General features: G+C 47.6%; 1 protein-coding gene across 2 annotated transcripts in view; it reads right to left on the reverse strand.

The window, feature by feature from the left end:
* The window catches only part of ANKRD46 (ankyrin repeat domain 46), a 63084-nt gene that overhangs the window by 12149 nt on the left and 29952 nt on the right, over positions 1 to 20983 (reverse strand). For both annotated transcript variants that reach the window (XM_063924205.1, XM_063924206.1), the window contains exons 2-4: positions 17973 to 18054; positions 7097 to 7424; positions 5995 to 6228 (exon numbers count right to left, since the gene is read on the reverse strand). In XM_063924205.1, coding sequence (XP_063780275.1) covers positions 5995 to 6228; positions 7097 to 7424; positions 17973 to 18054 — 644 coding nt within the window. The remainder of the gene's footprint in view (positions 1 to 5994; positions 6229 to 7096; positions 7425 to 17972; positions 18055 to 20983) is intronic.

Consider the following 20983-nt stretch of genomic DNA (forward strand, 5'->3'; position numbering starts at 1 on the left):
AATACTGCCTACCACCAGTTTTGTGCCCCCTCCTCAGCTGCTCTGATAACTGACTGGATGCCGCGTCTTTGTACGAAGCATTTGTATATTTTGTACACATTCGCAGCTGCGGCGACATTAGCGCAGATCTCTGAATCAGGCCATAAGTCAAGATAGTAATAGGACATCAGGGCTCTTAATCAGAATAACGGCCATTGCCCAATTCACATGACACCATGCAGAAGTCCCATTGTTTTCTCCAGTGGTCACATGATAAGCTGAGAATCCCTCCACCACCACCCCCAACAATTACAAGCACCCTCAAACACTGATGTTTATTAGAGTAGCTCATCCTTCCAAATGGCCAGAGTGTTGGGAACACTACAACTAGAATGACATGATCCTAATAATTTCATTCCTCTTCCCCCGATGTCACAACTAAGTACCCAAGATAACTTACAAGCAGATGGCTATAAACCGTGGACAGGAACAGGGGCACGGGGTAACTGAGGAAGAAGAGTCAGCATCTGTACTGCCCACCCGAGTGTTCCCTATATGTAACACGTGTGGCCCGCATACAGGAACGGGGGTATGGGGTAACTGAGGAAGAGTCAGCATCTGTACTGCTTTCCCTGTACATAGCAAGTGTGGCCCGCATACAGGAACAGAGGCACGGGGTAACTGAGGAAGGGACAGCATCTGTACTGCCCACCAGAGCCTTCCCTGTACATAGCATGTGTGGCCCACACACAGGAACAGGAGTTTTCTTATCGATACACAGCGCACTGACACCAGCGAGAAACCTTCCAGATATATTGGGGCATATGTAATAGGGTTAGAGTTTGCCGGAGATGCAGGATGTTGGATGATCTCAGACTTTTTTTCAAAGCGGCAATCATTTACAAGGCAAAACCATGCCTTTTACATGAATGCCGCTTTAAAAAAAAACGTCCGAGATCGGCCGGCATCCCGCACAACCGGCAAACTCTAACCCCATTACATATGCCCCATTGTGTCTTCATACTGCAAATGTTTATGTGTGATCTGTATACAGTTAACAGAGTATACTCAGAGATGAAGGGGAAGGGTACAATAAATGCACAAGGTGCTGGAACTGGGATCATATAGCATATTTCCAGCCATGAGCTAATGTGTAACTGTACTCAGAGGAGATACAAAGGTCACTGTCACTGTGTACACCAGGGGAGATCAGTGAGGCTGCAGATGAGGATGTATAATAAGTAGCAGCGCAGATTCCATATTATTATTATTATTATTATCATCCTTTATTTATATGGCGCCACAAGGGTTCCACAGCGCCCAATTACATAGTACATAAATACTCAAACAGGAAAACAGCAACTTACAGTTGATGACAATATAGGACAAGTACAGGGTAAATAAACATAGTTACATCAGCAGATGACACTGGAATAAGTATCAGGTGGCAGAAGACTGCTGGATGTGGTACAGTTGAAGATTACTAAAGTAAGAAAGGATAAGCACAGGAGGGAAGTGGGCCCTGCTCGTGAGAGCTTACATTCTAAAGGGGAGGGGTAGACAGACAGGGGTGACATAGATGGGGTACATAGAGAGCGTAGAACAGAGGGTTAGGATGAGATTTGGCTGGGTTTGGTGAAGAAGTGGGTCTTGAGAGCACGTTTTAAGTTTTGTAGAGAGGTGGAGAGTCTGAGGGGGAGAGGTAGGGAATTCCAAAGAAGTGGTGCAGCACGTGAAAAGTCTTGGAGGTAGGAGTGGGAGGAAGTAATCCGTAGGCAGGAGAGTCGGCGTGCATTAGCAGAGCGAAGAGGACGGGTGGGAGTGTAAAGGGAGATAAGGTCAGAGATGTAGATGAGAAACACAAGATGCGGACAGTCTTGTAGGAAGAGAAACACAATAGGGGTCATTCCGAGTTGTTCGCTAGCAGATTTCGGTCGCAGCGATCAGGTAAAAAAACGGCACTTCTGCGTATGCGGACGCGCGTCATACTATTACGACGAACGATGTAGTTTCACACAAGGTCTAGCGAAGCTTTTCAGTCGCACTACTGGCCGCAGAGTGATTGATAGGAAGTGGGCGTTTCTGGGTGTCAACTGACCGTTTTCAGGGAGTGAGCGGAAAAACGCAGGCGTGCTAGATAAAAACGCAGGCGTGGCTAGGGAAACGTAGATGTGGCTGGCCGAACGCAGGGCGTGTTCGTGATGTCAAAACAGGAACTGAATAGTCTGAATTGATCGCAAGCGCTGAGTAGGTCTGGACAGGGTTGCCATTAGTAACAATACCCCCAATTTACTAAATACCCACCTTCCCCATTATACCTGCCCCACCTTCCCCATGCGCACTATATACATGGACCCCCCTTCCCCATGCGTAGCATATACATGGCACCCCCTTCCCCATGCGCAGCATACACAAGGCGCCCCCTTCCCCATGCGCAGCATACACACGGCGCCCCCTTCCCCATGCGCAGCATACACACGGCGCCCCCTTCCCCATGCGCAGCATACACACGGCGCCCCATGCGCAGCATACACACGGCGCCCCATGCGCAGCATACACACGGCGCCCCATGCGCAGCATCCACACGGCGCCCCATGCGCAGCATACACACGGCGCCCCATGCGCAGCATACACACGGCGCCCCATGCGCAGCATACACACGGCGCCCCATGCGCAGCATACACACGGCGCCCCATGCGCAGCATACACACGGCGCCCCATGCGCAGCATACACACGGCGCCCCATGTGCAGCATACACACAGCGCCCCCTTCCCCATGCGCAGCATACACACAGCGCCCCATGCGCAGCATACACACAGCGCCCCATGCCCCATGTGCAGCATATACATGGCGCCCCTTCTCAATGTATAGTATAAATTAATCTAGTAACCTCCAATGCAATTACTGTTCCTGCTGCTCAGTGTGGAGGAAGAGGAGGAGAAGGAACACAGGCTGTAAATGCTGGGAAGATAACAGACGCACAGAAGCATGCAATGATTGCAGCACCCAAAGAAGCAGGTCCATGGGGGAGGAGATACTGCTGCTTATCAGGTACAGGTGTGGGGTACTGGGGAATCTACACAAAATAAATCTATGAAGGGCCAGGAAACCAGCATCTAGAAGTAACATGTCTGTAGTGTAGGAACTTCCAGCAATACCATGTGCATTCCCCATCCCACCTCTCTCTGTATAACAGCTTATTGTAAGATAAGGCACTCTGTACACTTTCCTTACCACACACAGGGGTAATTCCAAGTTGATCGCAGCAGGATTTTTGTTAGCAATTGGGCAAAACCATGTGCACTGCAAGGGAGGCAGATATAACATGTGCAGAGAGAGTTAGATTGGGGGGGGGGGGGGGGGGGGGGGTGTTCAATCTGCAATCTAATTTGCAGTGTAAAAATAAAGCAGCCAGTATTTACCCTGCACAGAAACAAAATAACCAACCCAAATCTAACTCTCTCTGCACATGTTATATCTGCCTCCCCTGCAGTGCACATGGTTTTGCCCAATTGCTAAAAAAAATCCTGCTGCGATCAACTTGGAATTACCCCCACTGACCACTTACAGTCTAGACAGAGCTCCCATGAAGTCTGCAGCTGGACATAATGTGCTAGAACATGATAGCATATCTGAGTACGGCTCATATTATAAAGGTATGTTACAGTATAACACATTATAATCAGCTGTAACTGGCAAGAGCGGGGATCTGGAAACACAGACTGAGGCAGGAAGCCTAACAGATCACAACCAATGATTTGCATTTATGAAACTGGTTTCCACGGTAACTGTGCGAAAAGCGAGGCGTTACCAATCACCTACCAGATTCTAGTAACATCTGAAAAAATAAAACAAAGTCTTACTGATTGCTAAGGGCTACACTAAATATACTGCAGTGTTACCTGCGGGACAGCTTTCCTAAATGCCCATCCGTATATTTATTATGATCGGACGGTTGTCCCCTTTTTCCAACTTACAAAGAAATCTCTCTCTGGAAACTAAGGACATACTCCATTACACTATTTATAATAAGCCATGAAGTTATATATCCGAGGCGCCATAAGTCCAACGTTTTCCTGTCAGCCACAGAATGCCCTAGCTATATTATTTCAGAAAATTAAGTGAAAACAACCCGTATATGTACCGTTTATCGAAAGAAAAACTGATTTCAAATCATTTACCTGTACACCGTGCCTCACTGACCTCACTGGCTCTTAGTACATTGGCCCTCATTCAGAGTTGATCACTCGCTAGCTACTTTTAGCAGCCATGCAAACGCACAGTCGCGCACGGGGGCGTGTATTTTCGCTTTGTAAGAGTGCGAACGCCTGTGCAGTGGAGCGCAGCAAAAACATTTTGTGCAAAACAAGACCAGCCCTGTAATTACTTATCCTGTGCGATGAATGCTGCAACAAAGGTGCCGTTATTGACGTCAGACACCCGCCCTGCAAACGCCTGGACACGCGTGCGTTTTTCCAAACACACCTAGAAAACGGTCAGTTGACACCCATAAACGCCCTCTTCCTGTCAATCTCCTTGCGATCGGCTGTGCGAATGGAATCGTCGCTAGAAGCAGTGCAAAACAACGATGGTCTTTGTACCCGTACGCCACGTGTGCGCATTGCGGCCCGTACGCATGCGTAGGTTTGCCATTTTTTTAAATGATCGCTACGCAGCGAACAACGGCAACTAGCGATCAACTCGGAATGAGGGCCATTGATAGGCTGTATTCTTTTGGGTATTTGTTTGATGGGTGTCTACAGGACGTGCGGTCTAATCTTTGTGCTTTCTGTCCTATACCAGAACTCGTATGTCAAGTATCTAATAGCTGGCTCTTGTATCTAGCACTTTCTGATATAAAGTGAGGAAATACTCCATGACACTAGTTTGTGATGGAACTGTAGAACAAAATGTTACCAAAAATATAAATATGGATGTGTTAATGTTTGGATTACTGAGCGCTCATTCACATTGAAAATGCATAAAGATTAATTCAAAAGAATGCTGGCTTTAGTGATGTATTTTAGTACATTTTCCCAAACGCAATTCATTGTACGGGCTTACCTGTGCTTAGCATGATGATAGGTTGTAAAGCATACTACAATCTTCAACACAGAGGTCGTCACTCAGATGTGGCTGGAGATGCAATCGCTGCTGCTTACATAGGGCAGTATCCTATCGGCAGTGGTACTTTACGGCTGCTGACAGGATCGCTGGGGGCTATCCTATTAGCCCCAAAGCTGGCGCCCCCCCCCCCCCCCCCGAAGCATAATCAGCGATAAGGGGCCACCAGAGCGGCGATAACACGTGGGATTGGGGACTTGTGTGTTTTCGTGCAATCACAGGTCCAATTTCAACCAATCAAAACAGCCTCTAATTGGTTACCACAATAATGACCAACGGTCTATAATCACGATATTCAATCATTTTGATCAACTGAAATCGCATCTGGGTAACAGGACACCGCCCATAGAAACAGCAGCAATAGCACCAATATGGTAATGCAGCAGCAATCGTTATGCCTCCCGCTGCATTACCAAGCCGTACTGCGTCCAAGGACGCATTATCCAAGGACGCAGTATTGGATCTTCCCCGACACCACTGGGCAGTAGCAGCCATGGAGACACATAAGCCGCCCGTCACAGAGGCCCATAAATCTCTGTGCAACAAGGGATATTCCTGGCCTCTTTCCCTTAAATGGCGATGACACACCTCCGTTTTCACAAACGGAACCCGTCATTTGCGCCCCCCCTCCCCCCCCCCCCCCAAACTATCAATCACGGACAAGTTTTATACGTCCTGCGTTGCATGCGCAAAGTACAAAACATCAGCACTTTGCACTTCAGGGCGCACAGACAACTACATCTGAATCAGACCAGTGTTAAAAATGTACAATGCGCATAGGTGTGAACCAGCCCAAAAGAGACAGTTCTAGTGACACATAAGCAAAGACGTAGAAGATAGGGAGACAACACAGCTAAACTATGAAATAATATAAGGTGCTCCCAACATACCAATCTTCCTCAGTGGATCCTTCGGACATAGTACTGTGTCCCTTTTCCATTAGCAGCTCGGAGCACTGGACGTACCTTTCGCTCTCAGCCGTCTGCATGGCCTCCATTTTAGAGTGAGTGCCCCTGTTAAAGCCCTTGACCTCTTGTTCCTCCAAGGACTCTAACATGCGGATGACCTCCTTATTCACTCCCCTGCGTTTTGCTAGGACGAGTGGGGTGGCACCTTGGTGATTACTGGAATTTATATAGGAGAACATCTTTAATACAGGGAGATGCATCACACCTTCTATAGAGGACAGTTGGAGATGTCGCCTGTAGTAACCAATCAGATTCTAGGTAGGATTTCAGAGAATGTACTAGAAAAATGATAACTGGAATTTGATTGGTTGATAAGAGCAACAAGTCCACTTGTCCTCTTTAGAAGGTTTGTGTTAAATGACAGATTATGGGAGAGATTTATCAAAGAGTGGTCTGGTGGAATGTTGAAACGGAGAGATGTACTGTAATTACCCTCACTCCCCTCCCTACAACTATAAAAGCAGAAGCCATCTTTCTCTCTCTCTTAAAGTTTTCTTATTCCCAACACGCAGTGACGGCAGCCAGTTTGTGGGCTGAACTGACATTCACAATACAATTCTAGTCTATCAATTCATTAGTAACATCACTGAGGCACCAGTGCCTCATACCTCAGTGGTATGACAGTTCCCAGTAAATTGGAAGGCTGCATGATCATAAATACTGGTTTAGCCCACATGGCAGAGCCACTGTGTTTACATGTTAAGAAACTGGTTCAGTGGCTTATTTCAAAATGAGACCTAATCTCTGAGCGGGATGCAGTTAATTTACCGGCTGCCGGAATCCTGGCGGTCAGGAGAGACAGACGCCGGAATTCCGACAGCCGTCGAAATGCCGATGGTCGGAATCCCGACCAAAGCCCCGAGTTCCCACTCAGGTGGTGGTCCTGACCGCCAGGATCCCGAACGCCGATATTACATACCGTACCCCTCTAAGCATGAACAGAATCCAAAACAGTAAGTGCTCGTAACTAGGATGTTGTTGGTCAAACCCACATTTAATCAGTAATAGGACACAAGACACTCACCAAATGTCAATTTTAAGACCATTGGAGACAAGGAACTGAATGGTATCAACGTGCCCACACAAGTGCAGGGCTGTGTTTCCCTGGTAATCTGTAGCCAGAAGATCAGCTCCAAACTTGTGCAAGAGCTGGCAGATGTCTACATTCCCTCTGGCTGCAGCCAGGTGGAGGCCGGTGCGGCCACGGCTGTCCCGTATGTTGGGGTCAAAGCCGCTTTCCAGCAGGCGCTTGGAGTAATTGAAGTCTCCGTCAATGCACGCCTGCAGCAGGGGCACATTCGTCTGGGAGGAATCATTCACAAACACATAGGACATGGCCGTATCTTGAAGATCTACAATTTACAAGAATGCAGATATCAATAACAGAACAATATCCAGATATACAATGATATTCTCCTCCTACATAGAGATTAAAGTAGGTGCTTCTATTACACAGTTATCAAGGCAACTCAGAAACAACCCTACTCCCACCTATACTACCCACACTAATGCTCCCTTACACCTTCCCTACATCCACCTATACTATCAACCTCTAACGCCCCCTCGCACCTACCCTACTCCCACCTATACTACCCACACTAATGCCCCCTCACACATACCCTACTCCCACCTATGCTACCCACCCTAATGCTCCCTCACATCTACCCTACTCCCCCATCTATACTACAAACACTACTGCACCCTCACACCTAACCTACTCCCACCTATAGTATCCAAACTAATGCCTCCTCACACCTATCCTATTCCCACCTATTCTACCCACACTAATGCTCCCTTGAAACGTAACCTACTCCCACACCCACCTATAATAGTCACACTAATGCTCTCTCACACCTGTCCTACTCCCACCTACACTACTCCCACTAATGCTCCCTCACACCTATCCTACCCACACTAATGCTCCCTTGAAGCCTAACCTACTCCCACCTAAACTACCCACACTAATGTACGCTCAGACCTATCCTACTCCCACCTATCCTACCCACACTAATGCTCCCTCGAAACCTACGCTACTCCCACCTATACTACCCACACTAAATGTACCCTCACACCTATCCTACTCCCACCTATACTAATCACACTAATGCTCCCTCACACCTACCCTACTCCTACCTATACTACCCACACTAATGCTCCCTCACACCTATCCTACTCCCACCTATAATAGTCACACTAATGCTCTCTCACACCTATCCTACTCCCACCTATCATACCCACACTAATGCTACTTCACACCTATCCTACTCCTACCTATCCTACCCACACTAATGCTCCCTCACACCTATCCTACACCCACCTATACTACCCACACTACTGCCCCCTCACACCTACCCTACTCCCATCTATACTACCCACACTACTGCCCCCTCACACCTATACTATCCAAACTAATGCTTCCTCACACCTGTCCTACTCCCACCTATACTACCCACACTAATTGCTCCCTCACACCTATCCTACTCCCATTAGTACCCCCCCTCACATTTACCCTACTCGCACCTATACTACTAACACTACTGCCCCCTCACACCCACCCTACTCCCACCTTTACTACCCACACTAATGCTCCCTCACACCTACCCTACTTCCACTGGTTCTCCTTACACCTACTCTACTCCCACCAATAGTACTCACGGGTGTGGTATGTTAGGTAGATTAGACTTAGGTGGACAGCGTCTAGGAAGACCACTATTGGTCAACAGTATGTAGGTCGACATGGTTTCTAGGTTGACAGGGACTTTAGGTCGACATGAACTAGGTCGACATGAGAAAAGGTCGACATTAGTTGTTTTTTTAAAAACTTTTTTTGGTGTCGTTTTCTCCGTACAGTGACCAGGAACCCCAATTAGTGCACCGTGTCCCCTCGCATGAGCGAGCTTCGGGCAAGGTGCCTCACTCCACTACCGCTGTGCTCGGCACAGGTTACCGTTCCCAATTGTAATCCACGTGGATCGTAAAGTATGAAAAAGTATAAAATAAAAAAAAAAAGGTGAAAAACTCATGTTGACCTTTTGTCATGTCTACCTAGAGTCCCTGTCAACCTACTTGGTGTCGACCTAAAGACCGGATCCCAGTACTCATACGAGAAGCCCGGCACAACAGAAATGCTCTGAGAGGAGTAGTGTACTGTATATTTCTTTACATTTTTCAAAGTATACTCTCTGCAGAATCAGCGTAAAGTCCCTTACAGTACTAGAGACGGTGGATTGCAACTTTAAACACAGGAATTGGTTTCACACACATACAAAGAAGCAGATTAAAGCTTGATGTGAGGAAAGCTGCATCAGTACTCTTTTTTGCAAATTCAGACTCCGTCGCACACTAATGTACAAATGTTGCAGATCAAAATTGTCTGCGTACAATGGGCCTAATTCAGACCTGGTCGCATGCAGGCTGTTTGCACTGCTGTGACCAGGTAATCGCTTTGCAGGGGTGTGATCGGCTATGCAGTGGGCTGCACAAATAAAAGTTTGTGCAGTTTCTGCACGGGCCAGGACTTACTCACCCGCTGCGACGATCCTGGACGGAGCAGACGTCAGGATCCCTCCCTGGAAACGGCCAGGTGCGCCTGCGTTTTCCTGGACACTCCCAGAAAACGGTGAGTTGCCGCCCATGAACGCCTTCTGCCTGTCAATATTCTTGTGATCGCCGGTGCGATAACTTTCTTCGTTAAATTTGTCGCTGCCCGGGCTTGGCCACGGCAGCACAGGAGTAGGCAGCAGGTCACGGGAGCTCCCTGGCTGATTTATCCTGCACAATAATCCTGACCCCCCTCTGGTGTGCCTAACTAGCCTGCTTCTTCTCCTCACACTGCGGGGCACCGGCAGGCGTCCTTCTCCGCTCTCTCTGCGGTCCGTACGGCTGCGGCGGCACACTTCCGGTCCTGCGGCCTGTGCCTCCTCCGGATCCCCGGCCTCAATTTTGGCAGCTCTCGGCCGCGTTGCGCCCGGAGCTCGAGCGGCGGGCCGCCATCACCGCCGGACGCTGCGGCTAACCCTGCTCCCCCTGCCAGGCTGCGGATCGGGGCCCTGACACCCGGAGGGAACACAGGTACTCCTGGGGAAGGGGAGAGGGCACTGAGAGCCCGGTGGCCATTTTAACAGCAGCTGCACAGACGGCCCCACTGCTCTGGACTGTCATCCTAGCCTGGAAGGGCTATATGCATTCAAGGGCTGCCTGGCCTGCTTTTCTGTGTCCTGTGAGTTGATTCTGCCTTCTTGGACCACACTGCAGACCGACTTCACCTGCTCTCATTTTACATACTAATTGTTACATTGCTCCTGCTTTCACCTATTTTCTGGGACGCTGACTGCACATTCCTTTCCATTTGCCTATTACTCCGACGGCCAGCTGCGGCTGCATTTATACACACTGAAAGCTTACGACTCCACTGCTGTCGACTCCTTTTTACGCTTCTGACCTGTGAATCTGCTGGAGTTGTTTATCACTACCTTTTGTCTGTCATGGTTTGGAATGGCCAGCGCACAGCTGCGGCTAAGCTGGAGAGGTTTGCCAGACAACCTAACCCACCTAACCCCCGGGCCTTGCCGGCTCCTTCTCAGGGGGCCTCTCCGTCTCACTCCTGTTCCCCGTCTGCGACAGCTGCTGACCTCCCTACCACACCCTCAGCTCCGTCCCTTCAACAAGTGTTGGAGGCCATTGCAGGGTCTGAACAGCGTCTTTCGGATAAGATGGAAAAAGTGCAGTGTGATCTTTCCTTGCTTCGACAGGATGTCCAGCGCATCCGAGAGAGAGTGGGTGAGGCGGAAACTCGTGTCTCGAATCTAGAGGATATGTGCGGCCCTATAAAACAATCCGTATCCACGGTGACCCAGCAAGTTTCCTCCCTTCAATCCAAGCTATTAGATATGGAGGGTCGGCTACGTAGAAATAATGTGCGGTTTGTGGGCCTGCCGGAGAAGGAGGAGGGCTCTCAACCTGAGGACTTCCTTGAATCGTGGCTAAAGGAGATGTACAGAGCTGAATCCTTCACGGCACAGTTTACGGTGGAGCGTGCTCACCGGATACCATCCCGTCCTTTACCTCCTGGCGCTCCTCCGTGCACCTTCATTGCCAAATTTCTGCATTATAAAGACCGTGACTCGGTCCTCCGTCTGGGACGCACGAAAGGCCCCCTTGTCAGGAATGGGGTTACAGTGTCGGCTTTCCCTGATTTTGCTGCGGACGTCCAGAAAGACCGAGCCCAGTTTATGCCTATTAAGAGGCGCCTTAGAGACCTGAACCTCTCCTACTCCATGCTGTTCCCATCTCGACTCCGGGTGGTGGCGGACGGGGAAACCAAGTTCTTTAATTCCCCTAGAGAGGCGGCCCCAATGGCTGGACAGATATGCACCGGGTGCTCGTCAACTGGCCCCGGACTGATGTCCTGCATTGATTATGCTCTGATTTGGCTTACCGGAGGAGTTCACACATCCAGGGAGCCCCCCTTGGCTTTTGTGGCTCAGGACTTTTCTTTTTCTTGCTCACTTGATTTTGGTTAAGGGTTTTGCTGAGAATTTAGCCCTTGGTAGTTAGGGTTGGTTGTTTGGGATATAAGTATGCCGAAGTTAGAGGTGGTGTACGGGGAGGGGTGGGGGGGGGGGGGGGGGAATACACTTCGGAAATATGACCCGGATGTTGCATGTCTCTGCGAGACTCACTTGGAGGGGAATAGGTTGTTGTCACTTAGAAGACCCTGGGTGGGATGGGCCTATCATGCTTCTCATTCCTCCTTTTCCAGGGGTGTGTCGGTTCTGATAAGAAAGTCGGTACACTTTGAGTTAGTGACGGTCAAGACTGACCAGTATGGTCGTTTTGTGTTTCTTGACTGTAAGCCGAGTTCCCAGACCTACTACATTCTGGCGGTTCATGTCCCCCCCCCCCTTTTTCATATGATGGGTTACAACAGGCCGCTTCGTTCATAGCCTCCTCTCCTTGTACCCCGGTGATCTGCTTGGGTGATTTTAATAATATTATGAATTTGGCTTTAGACAGGTGGCGCTCTCCGCAGGCTGCTGGGGTGGGTACTGGTCCTACTAAATTTGCTGATTTTTTTAATAACTTGCAGTGGGTGGATGTGTGGAGGTCTCGGCACCCTACAGCTAGCCAGTTTTCATGCTTCTCCGGCACGCATGGCTCGTTTTCCAGAATCGACCTGATCCTACTGTCTCCCGTTCTTCTCCCCAGGGTAGTTGGCGTCCAGTACGAGGCCCGGGGTATCTCTGACCACTCCCCTCTGATGTTGACTCTTGCTATGGAGAGCCAGAGGGGACAATCTTATTGGAAACTGCATCCTTCCTGGCTGACACAACTGGGCGACTGCGGTGAACAGGTGGCTCAGTGGGAGGGTTATTTTAATGATAATGTAGGGTCGGCCCCGGGGACAGTGGTCTGGGATTCATTTAAGGCCTTTTTAAGGGGTACGTATATTAGACGAATATCTGCTCATAAGTTATCCTGCAGAGAGAGGGAGCGAGCCCTTGAGAATGACGCCAGAGACCTGGAGTCCCGCTACCTGGTAGATGGTAGCCCGGCACTGAAAGCACGCTGGTTGGCGGCTCAGTCAGCATGGTTGGCTCATCTGTCTGATAAAAATTTGCGCTCACTTCTATTTCAGGCTACTAATATTTATATGCAGGTTGACAGGCATAGTAGCCTGCTGGCTCGACTGATACACTGTAACCGCCCTGGCTCTCCGATTACCCAGATGTCCGGTAGTGATGGTTCCCTTGTAGACACCACGCCGGACATTGCGCAGTTATTTCATTCTTACTATGCTGGGGTCTATAGTTCACAGTTAGTGTGTTCGGCATTAGATCTCTCCAGTTATTTGGGAAATATTCCCTTACCCACACTCTCCTCTGAGGCCTCTGAAGTGTTGGAGGCACCTTTGACACTGGAGGAGGTGACGGCAGCTATTGGTCTGTCTCCCAATGGCAAGGCACTGGGGTGTGAAGGCATCCCCTCTGAAGTATATAAGACCCATATTGATTTTTTTGGTCCCAGGCTTCACGCCTTGTATTCTGATATATTTGTTAATAATGAACTCCCCCCCCTCTATGTCGGAGGCGATTATTATAGTGATCCCAAAGCCCGGAAAGGACCCTAGGTTCCCGGAATCCTATAGACCGATCTCTTTGATTCCCACCGATGCTAAGATCCTGGCAAAAATTTTAGCAGTTTGGCTTAACACTGTAATTACCTCCATTATCCACCCTGACCAGACCGGCTTTATGCCGAGGATGTCCACTTCTATTAACTTGCGTAGATTATATACCATGTTACAAGTCGCACATGATTTTCCCTCCGACTCGGCAGTGGTCTCGCTGGATGCCGCCAAGGCATTTGACAGTATTGAATGGGCTTATCTATGGGAAGTCATGACTGGTATGGGCTTCGGGCCTAATTTTATAAAATGGACTAAACTACTCTACCAGCACCCGACTGCCAGGATCTCAGTAAACGGCTATATCTCTCGCTCATTCCGCCTATCTCGCGGAACCAGACAGGGCTGCCCTCTATCCCCCACTTTGTTTGCCCTGGCCATCGAGCCCTTGGCCTATCTGATAAAGTCGCACCCGGGTATCGTGGGAATCCATACCGGCCCTCGGGAGGATAAGATTGCTCTTTACGCTGACGACATGCTGTTTTTGCAGGATTACACTAGGTCTATGCCTACTTTGTTGCAATTGATCGAGGAGTTCGGTGCGTATTCAGGCCTTCATATCAACTGGTCTAAATCCTACATTATGCCTGAGATAGCCTCCCCCTGTTGTTCCTAAAATCCCCCTGCCGCTATGTTGGACGGCGAAATTTAAATATCTCGGGATTCAGGTAACCAATGACCCCTCTGACTTTACACCTTTGAATCTTGATCCGATCATGCAACAGGTTGCTCGTAAATCTAGGACTTGGTGTAAGCTTCCATTGACTGTATCTGGCAGGGTCAGCCTTGTTAAAATGATAATATTACCTAAGATTCTGTATATTATTCTTCAATCCCGTGTACATTCGTCCATCCTTCTTTAGGAAACTGAATAGTGTTTTGTCTTCTTTAATATGGGCTAACAAACGTCCAAGAATACAGCGGAATACTCTCACCAGGCTGCGCTGCGACGGTGGTCTGGCTTTACCTAATTTACAAATGTACTATTATGCCGCTCAGCTGACTCATATTAGTGCATGGGTGCAGGATACTGGCGTCACTTCTCTACACTGGGTGTTCATTCAATGTTACTTCCCTGACCTATCTCCCCTGCAGGTGTTGTTGAGTGGGAGCATGGCCCGGTTTCTTCCCCCAATTATATTTCAGGCTGTGAAGGTTTGGCAGGCCGTAAGGGACCTTTTGAAATTTGACGGATTGGACCCAGACACACCCCTCTGGTACTCTAAATGGCTCCCTGAACTGCATGCGCTCGAGGGGAGGGAGGTTTGGGCCCCTAAATCAGTGGTTTCCATAACTCGCCTCTATACGGATACTATACTAAAATCCTTCCAACAATTGAAGGATGAGTTTGACTTACCTAACTCCTATTTTTTTTAGATACCTTCAACTTAGACATGCTCTACAGTCCCAATTCGCTAGTTCTCCCTCTAAGATCCTTCCATTTCCCATTTAGACCTTTGTAAGTACGTTGGGTCAAGTTAAGATGATTTCCCTTGCATATGGTTATCTTCTCGCTAAACTCCATATAGACCCTTTGACACGTCTCCGTGGCAAATGGGAGGAGGATCTGGGCCCCATAACTGAAGAGAACTGGACCCTTGCTTTAGAAAATCCGAGCACGTTTACCAAATCCATTAGGTATCAACAAATACATTACTTCCTTTTGCATAGAACATATATGACCCCGGTTAGACTGGCTAGATTCGGGGGTGGTCGATCGGGTGACTGCCCTAAATGTGGGGTGGCTGTGGGTACTTTTTGGCACCTCAATTGGGACTGCCCGTTGCTGCGGGCCTTCTGGTCGGGGGTCAGGTCGGTTCTGGGGAATACGGGAGTGGCGGACGCCATGCTTAACCCACAATTTTGTATTCTGGGGATGGGATGCTCTCGTTTTGTATCCAGTCCAGAAGGCCTATATGCTCGCAATATATGTGCCTTGGCGAAGGTGTGCATCGCAAGGCTGTGGATGGCCCCCAGTGGCCCTTTCATATCTGCTCTTAAAGTCCTAGTAAACGACACTGTTTTTAAGGAACGATACATTTATATGAAACAATGCCTCTGCTAAATTTGAAAGAATTTGGTCTCCATGGATGGAATCCACATACTCCTTCCTAGACCCTGCGACTCAATGGTTGTAGGGATGTTATCAGGCCCCTGATTCGCCAATTTGCAATTTTGTGTTATATGCTTCATTCTCATCCGATGTGCCTTGAGTAGGAGTCTAGATTTGTGCGCTGTTAGACAGGGTAAGGCTCAGAGAGATAGTTTTCCTTTGTGTCTTTTCTTCCCTTTTTTCTTTGTGGTCTTCTTTCTTTTCGGTTGGTTGTTAGTAAATATTCTAATGGTAAAAAGTCTAATGAGGTTTTTGTTTACATAAATGTACGGATTATGCAAGTTTATTTGATATAAATAACTGTGTGTACATACACGCTCCTTTGACATTGGCATGGTATGATATTATGCCGAAAGTGAATGTTGTTTTACCAGAGCTGCCCTGTCATACTGTACATGATATGTTCCTGTTATGCATTTTCTGTGTACAAACTGTTCTCCTTCGAAATAAAAAATACTCTATTAAAAAAAAAAAAAAATTGTCACTGCCCGGCGACCCCCTTCGCGCCTGCGCATTGCAGACCGCACGCATGCGCTGTTCAGACCTGATCGCACGGCTGCGAAAAAAAGGCAGCATGCGATTTGGTCTGAATGACCCCCAATAGCAAAACAACTTTGTTGCTTCAATAGAATTGTTTTTAAATATTTGCATCAACTAAGCCTCACTTTACAAACTGTACTTATTAACATGTTTACATTAGCGTATCTAAGCGATTCTGACTTTATCGAGGTGATGTGGCACAGTCTCTATAGTCACTTATCTCATACAGCTGAAGTGGTCTTAAAATTTTCCCAGGACTTGTGTTCGGCATTATACATAGTAATTAGTAACTGCACAGTGCTGGACTGGGCTATCAAGGGATCTGACTAGTATATGAGGTGGGAATAAATGGTCATCACTAGCCATACATTGTTTGAATGGTCTGCTCACATTAGGCTTTATTTATGAAGCGGCAGGTTGAAGTTTGTTTAAGATACCAGCGCTCCTGTCTTCCTCTATTCCCCCACCCCCACATTCTAGCCTGAAGGATACTCAGATGACCGATGGTCCCGCAGTGTGATTCGTTGGTGTGCCTTAGGAGGCAGCAATGGAACTTGGAAACAAGCAGGAGGCGTCTATTTACACCAGGTGCCTCCAGCTGCATTAACATATTAGTTGGACGGTATTGCACAGCTGCTTCCCTGTAAACAAAAGTCTGCGAGACCGGCGGTACGGCAAGCGCAGCATACAGCCGCACTTACTTACGCAGCTATGAACTGGCAGGTAATTGGATCGACCCCATTGTATAAAACTAGGGCTGCCGGAGTTTTGGGCCTCCACAACCTAAAGTTATACAATGCTTCACAAATTTGTGTACCTGCTGGAATGGATGGTGGGCCCTGGGCACACCTTGCAAAATTACTTGGTTAAGGGGATGGGGTCTGGCCACACCACACTATAGGTCCTCTGAAAACTGCACGTCAGGCTGTAATCATCTAAGACATGGCCTACAAACTCACAGGAAGAATGGGTATTGATCTGGATGCCCTTTCCTGGAACAATGGAGAAACTCATGGCCCTATCCCAAGTGACAGATGGGGAAGCTCCATGGAACAGATACTATTATCAGGAAGACACACTGTATATGAGATAACAGCGGGTCCAACTCTAAATCCTTCACAGAACGTACCTCACCCACCTTAAGGTAATTTGGGAGGGAAGCTGGGCCAAATTGCTCCAAATGTGAATGGGGGGGGGGTTGGGGGGGGGGGGGGGTTGGGGGGGGGGGGGTCTAAAAGCAAAACATTCCTGGCTCCTTGTTCTCTTTCCTATGTCATTGTCTCTGAAGAGGCTTATAGGGGCCGATTTAATTGTTTTGTAGGCACCCAGATGTATCTAGGCTCCCACCGGGGCTATTCACTTGATGCTCCTGTTGGGCATGTACATTAGAGTTGGGTTTAGCCGTGCAAAGCACCTAAACCTGTCTAGAGTACAGGTTAGGGCGCTGAAATTCCCATTTGAGTGCCCAAATCTCAGAGTTTACACACATTTCAGCTCGCGCCTCAAAAAGCTGCGACCTTAAACGTATGTCCCTGGCTGCATGCACACCTAAACAGAGCAACAATTGAATTGCTCTGTTGGGCGCCATCTAGTGGCAGCTGGGGAGGGGGAACAACTGAATTCCCCCATAGATGGGCCAGTCTGGCACTCTGTAATAAACGTATTTGCACTGACCAAGGTTAACATATCCAGGTCATGGACAGCCTTGAAATCAATAGACATGAGTGGCTTGTATATCTAGGAGCTACAGCTCAGAAGTAGATGGTTTGCTATAGCTCAAAAGTAGATGGTTTGAACAGTGTAAGGAAGTTAAAATTATTTTCCACCTGAAGATACCAGAAAAATTAATAAAATAACATTGTTATTAAATAGAGAATTTCAATAATAAAGAAGCATAGGGGGAATATTTTTTAAATTTTGTAGAGATAGCACCAACCAATTATCTTATGTCATTTCACAGACTGACTAATACTTTAGCTCTCTCCAAGATCTGAGAAATCTCTTCCTTCTTAAAATTTGTAATACAACTAAACGGACTGTACACAGAAAGGAATAACTTACCCTCCCTTGAAGCTGAGGGAAACTGATCCAGACTGTTCTGATAAGACAGATTGGGATCTAAAAGGTTTCTTTCCTTCCAGATCTGAAAGTAAAGGTTGAGTTTAACGTTACTGGTCACCACAAAAACGTTGTAAAATAATAAAAATATATATAAAATGTGTATATATATTTTAGACTACAGCACATACATACAGTAGGGCACATTTACACTTGGAGGTACAAAGGTTAAGAATAAAGTGTATATGAGGAGTCAGATGCAGCTCAATGGTTTCTGTAAGTGCTAACGTCCCATTGCTCCAGCTCTGGCTACTGCTCTGTTCCGCTCTCTGCTGGTCCATCCCACCTGCTGCTTCTTCCAAGTGGTTCTTATCTGCTGTCTAATTCTAGGTTTCTAATAGGTAAACGTATTATAGCGGCACGCATCGTTCCGCTATAACATTTCCTGCTTCGCCTCACTACCGAGGCGAAGCACGAAGGGACATTGACAAGATGTACTAACATTTTGTCTGCCGAAGCGGGAGAGCAAAAGCTCCCCCCTCTGGCGATGTCCCTCTGAGTGCACAGCGCTTCCGCTCAGTGTTGAAGCACTGCGTATCTCCTCCGGCCGCTCCTCTGCGCATGTGCGGGATCTCAGACGCAGTCAGGACAGCTCTGTCTCTGATGTGGTCTATGGGCATCGCCACCTGCAGCTGTCGATATCGAAAGCTGCAGGTGTCGGAATGGTCAGCATTGCATTGCCCGCGCATATCTGCCTGCTATCCTACAGATAGCAGCACAGATATGGATAGGGGCGACTGTGCACACTCCGCAGCTATCATACATGGGGGAGATGCAGTATAGTGCACATAACCTTCCCATACTTACACTACCGTTCAAAAGTTTGGGGTCACACAGACAATTTCCATTTTTTAAAGAAAAGCATTGTTTTTTTCAATGAAGATAACATTAAATTAATCAGAAATACACTCTATACATTGTTAATGTGGTAAATGACTATACTAGCTGCAAACGTCTGGTTTTTAAAGGAATATCTACATAGGTGTATAGAGACCCATTTCCAGCAACCATCACTCCAGTGTTCTAATGGTACATTGTGTTTGCTAATCCCGTTAGAAGACTAATGGATGATTTGAAAACCCTTGTGCAATTAAGTTAGCACAGCTGAAAACGGGTTTGCTCGTTAGAGAAGCTATAAAACTGGCCTTCCTTTGAGCTAGTTGAATATCTGGAGCATCACATTTGTGGGTTCGATTATACTCGAAAAATGGCCACAAAAAGAGAACTTTCATGTGAAACTCGACAGTCTATTCTTGTTCTTCGAAATGACGGCTATTCCATGCGAGAAATTGCCAAGAAACTGAACATTTCCTACAACGATGTGTACTACACCCTTCAGAGAACAGCACAAACAGGCTCTAACCAGAGTAGAAAGAGAAGTGGGAGGCCCCAGTGCACAACTGAGCAAGAAGACCAGTACATTAGAGTCTCTAGTTTGAGAAATAGACGCCTCACAGGTCCTCAACTGGCAGCTTCATTAAATGATACCTGCAAAACGACAGTGTCAGCATCTACAGTGAAGAGAGGACTCCGGGATGCTGGTCTTCTAGGCAGAGTGGCAAAGAAAAAGCCATATCTGAGACTGGACAATAAAAGGAAAAGATTAATATGGGCAAAAGAACACAGACATTGGACAGAGGAAGATAGTAAAAAAAAATTATGGACAGACAAATCGAAGTTTGAGGTGTTTGGATCACACAAAAGAACATTTGTGAGACGCAGAAGAAGTGAAAAGATGCTGGAAGAGTGCCTGACGCCATCTGTCAAGCATGGTGGAGGTAATATGATGGTCTGGGGATGCTTTGGTGCTGGTAAAGTGGGAGATTTGTACAAGGTAAAAGGGATTTTGAATAAGGAAGGCTATCACTCCATTTTGCAACGCCATGCCATACCCTGTGGACAGCGCTTGATTGAAGCTAATTTCCTCCTCCAACAGGACAATGACCCAAAGCACACCTCCAAATTATGCAAGAACTATTTAGGGAAGAAGCAGGCAGCTGGTATTCTGTCTGTAATGGAGTGGCCAGCGCAGTCACCAGATTTCAACCCCATTGAGCTGTTGTGGGAGCAGCTTGACCGTATGGTATGCAAGAAGTGCCCATCAAGCCAATCCAACTTCTGGGAGGTGCTTCAGGAAGCGTGGGGTGACATTTCTTCAGATTACCTCAACAAATTAACAGCTAGAATGCCAAAGGTAATGCTGAAATTGCTGCAAAAGGAGCATTCTTTGACGAAGGCAAAGTTTGAAGGACAAAATTATTTCAAATAAAAATCATTATTTCTAACCTTGCCAATGTCTTGACTATATGTTCTATTCACTTTGCAACTCATTTGATAAATAAAAGTCAGTTTTCATGTAAAACACAAAATTGTCTGGGTGACCCCAAACTTTGAAAAGGGCCCCAGAGGGCCCAGATGGCCCTCTATATCTCCATCTAGGTCTGACCTGTGTCCCTAGCAGTGGGAGCAGTTGGGGGTGAGGAACGCACATTGCTTTTCTTTACATTAGGCTGCTATTAATGATTTATGATTCTCTATTACCATGTCAACCAAATAATGTAGTGAGAAGAGAGGCTTTAGAGTGCCCCTCTGAGCTCTGCATGCACTATGACCTCCTTTTCTCTCTTCCACCATCACCTGACATGCAGAGACCCTGGGTCTGACGCAGAGGCACACAGGTGTATGCTCGGCGGCTAATTTTAGCAGAGCCGCAGCAGGAGTAATACGCAAACGGTAGTTTCAGCAGCCTTCCCTTTGTGCACTAGTGTGCGCTGGACATTGAGACGCCCACTTCCAAAACTCATTTATAATGCAACATCACTTTCTCCATCGATACTTGCCATAGCCTATAGCTGGCCTAATGTTTCCTCCTTAACTTCGGGTAAACATGGCCTCTGTGGCAGAGAGTGCAGCTGCATTTACTGACACACCCTCCGGCACTCCCATGACATGCC

Source organism: Pseudophryne corroboree, chromosome 5 (assembly GCF_028390025.1).
Source record: "Pseudophryne corroboree isolate aPseCor3 chromosome 5, aPseCor3.hap2, whole genome shotgun sequence".
NCBI classification, from domain to species: Eukaryota; Metazoa; Chordata; class Amphibia; order Anura; family Myobatrachidae; genus Pseudophryne; species Pseudophryne corroboree.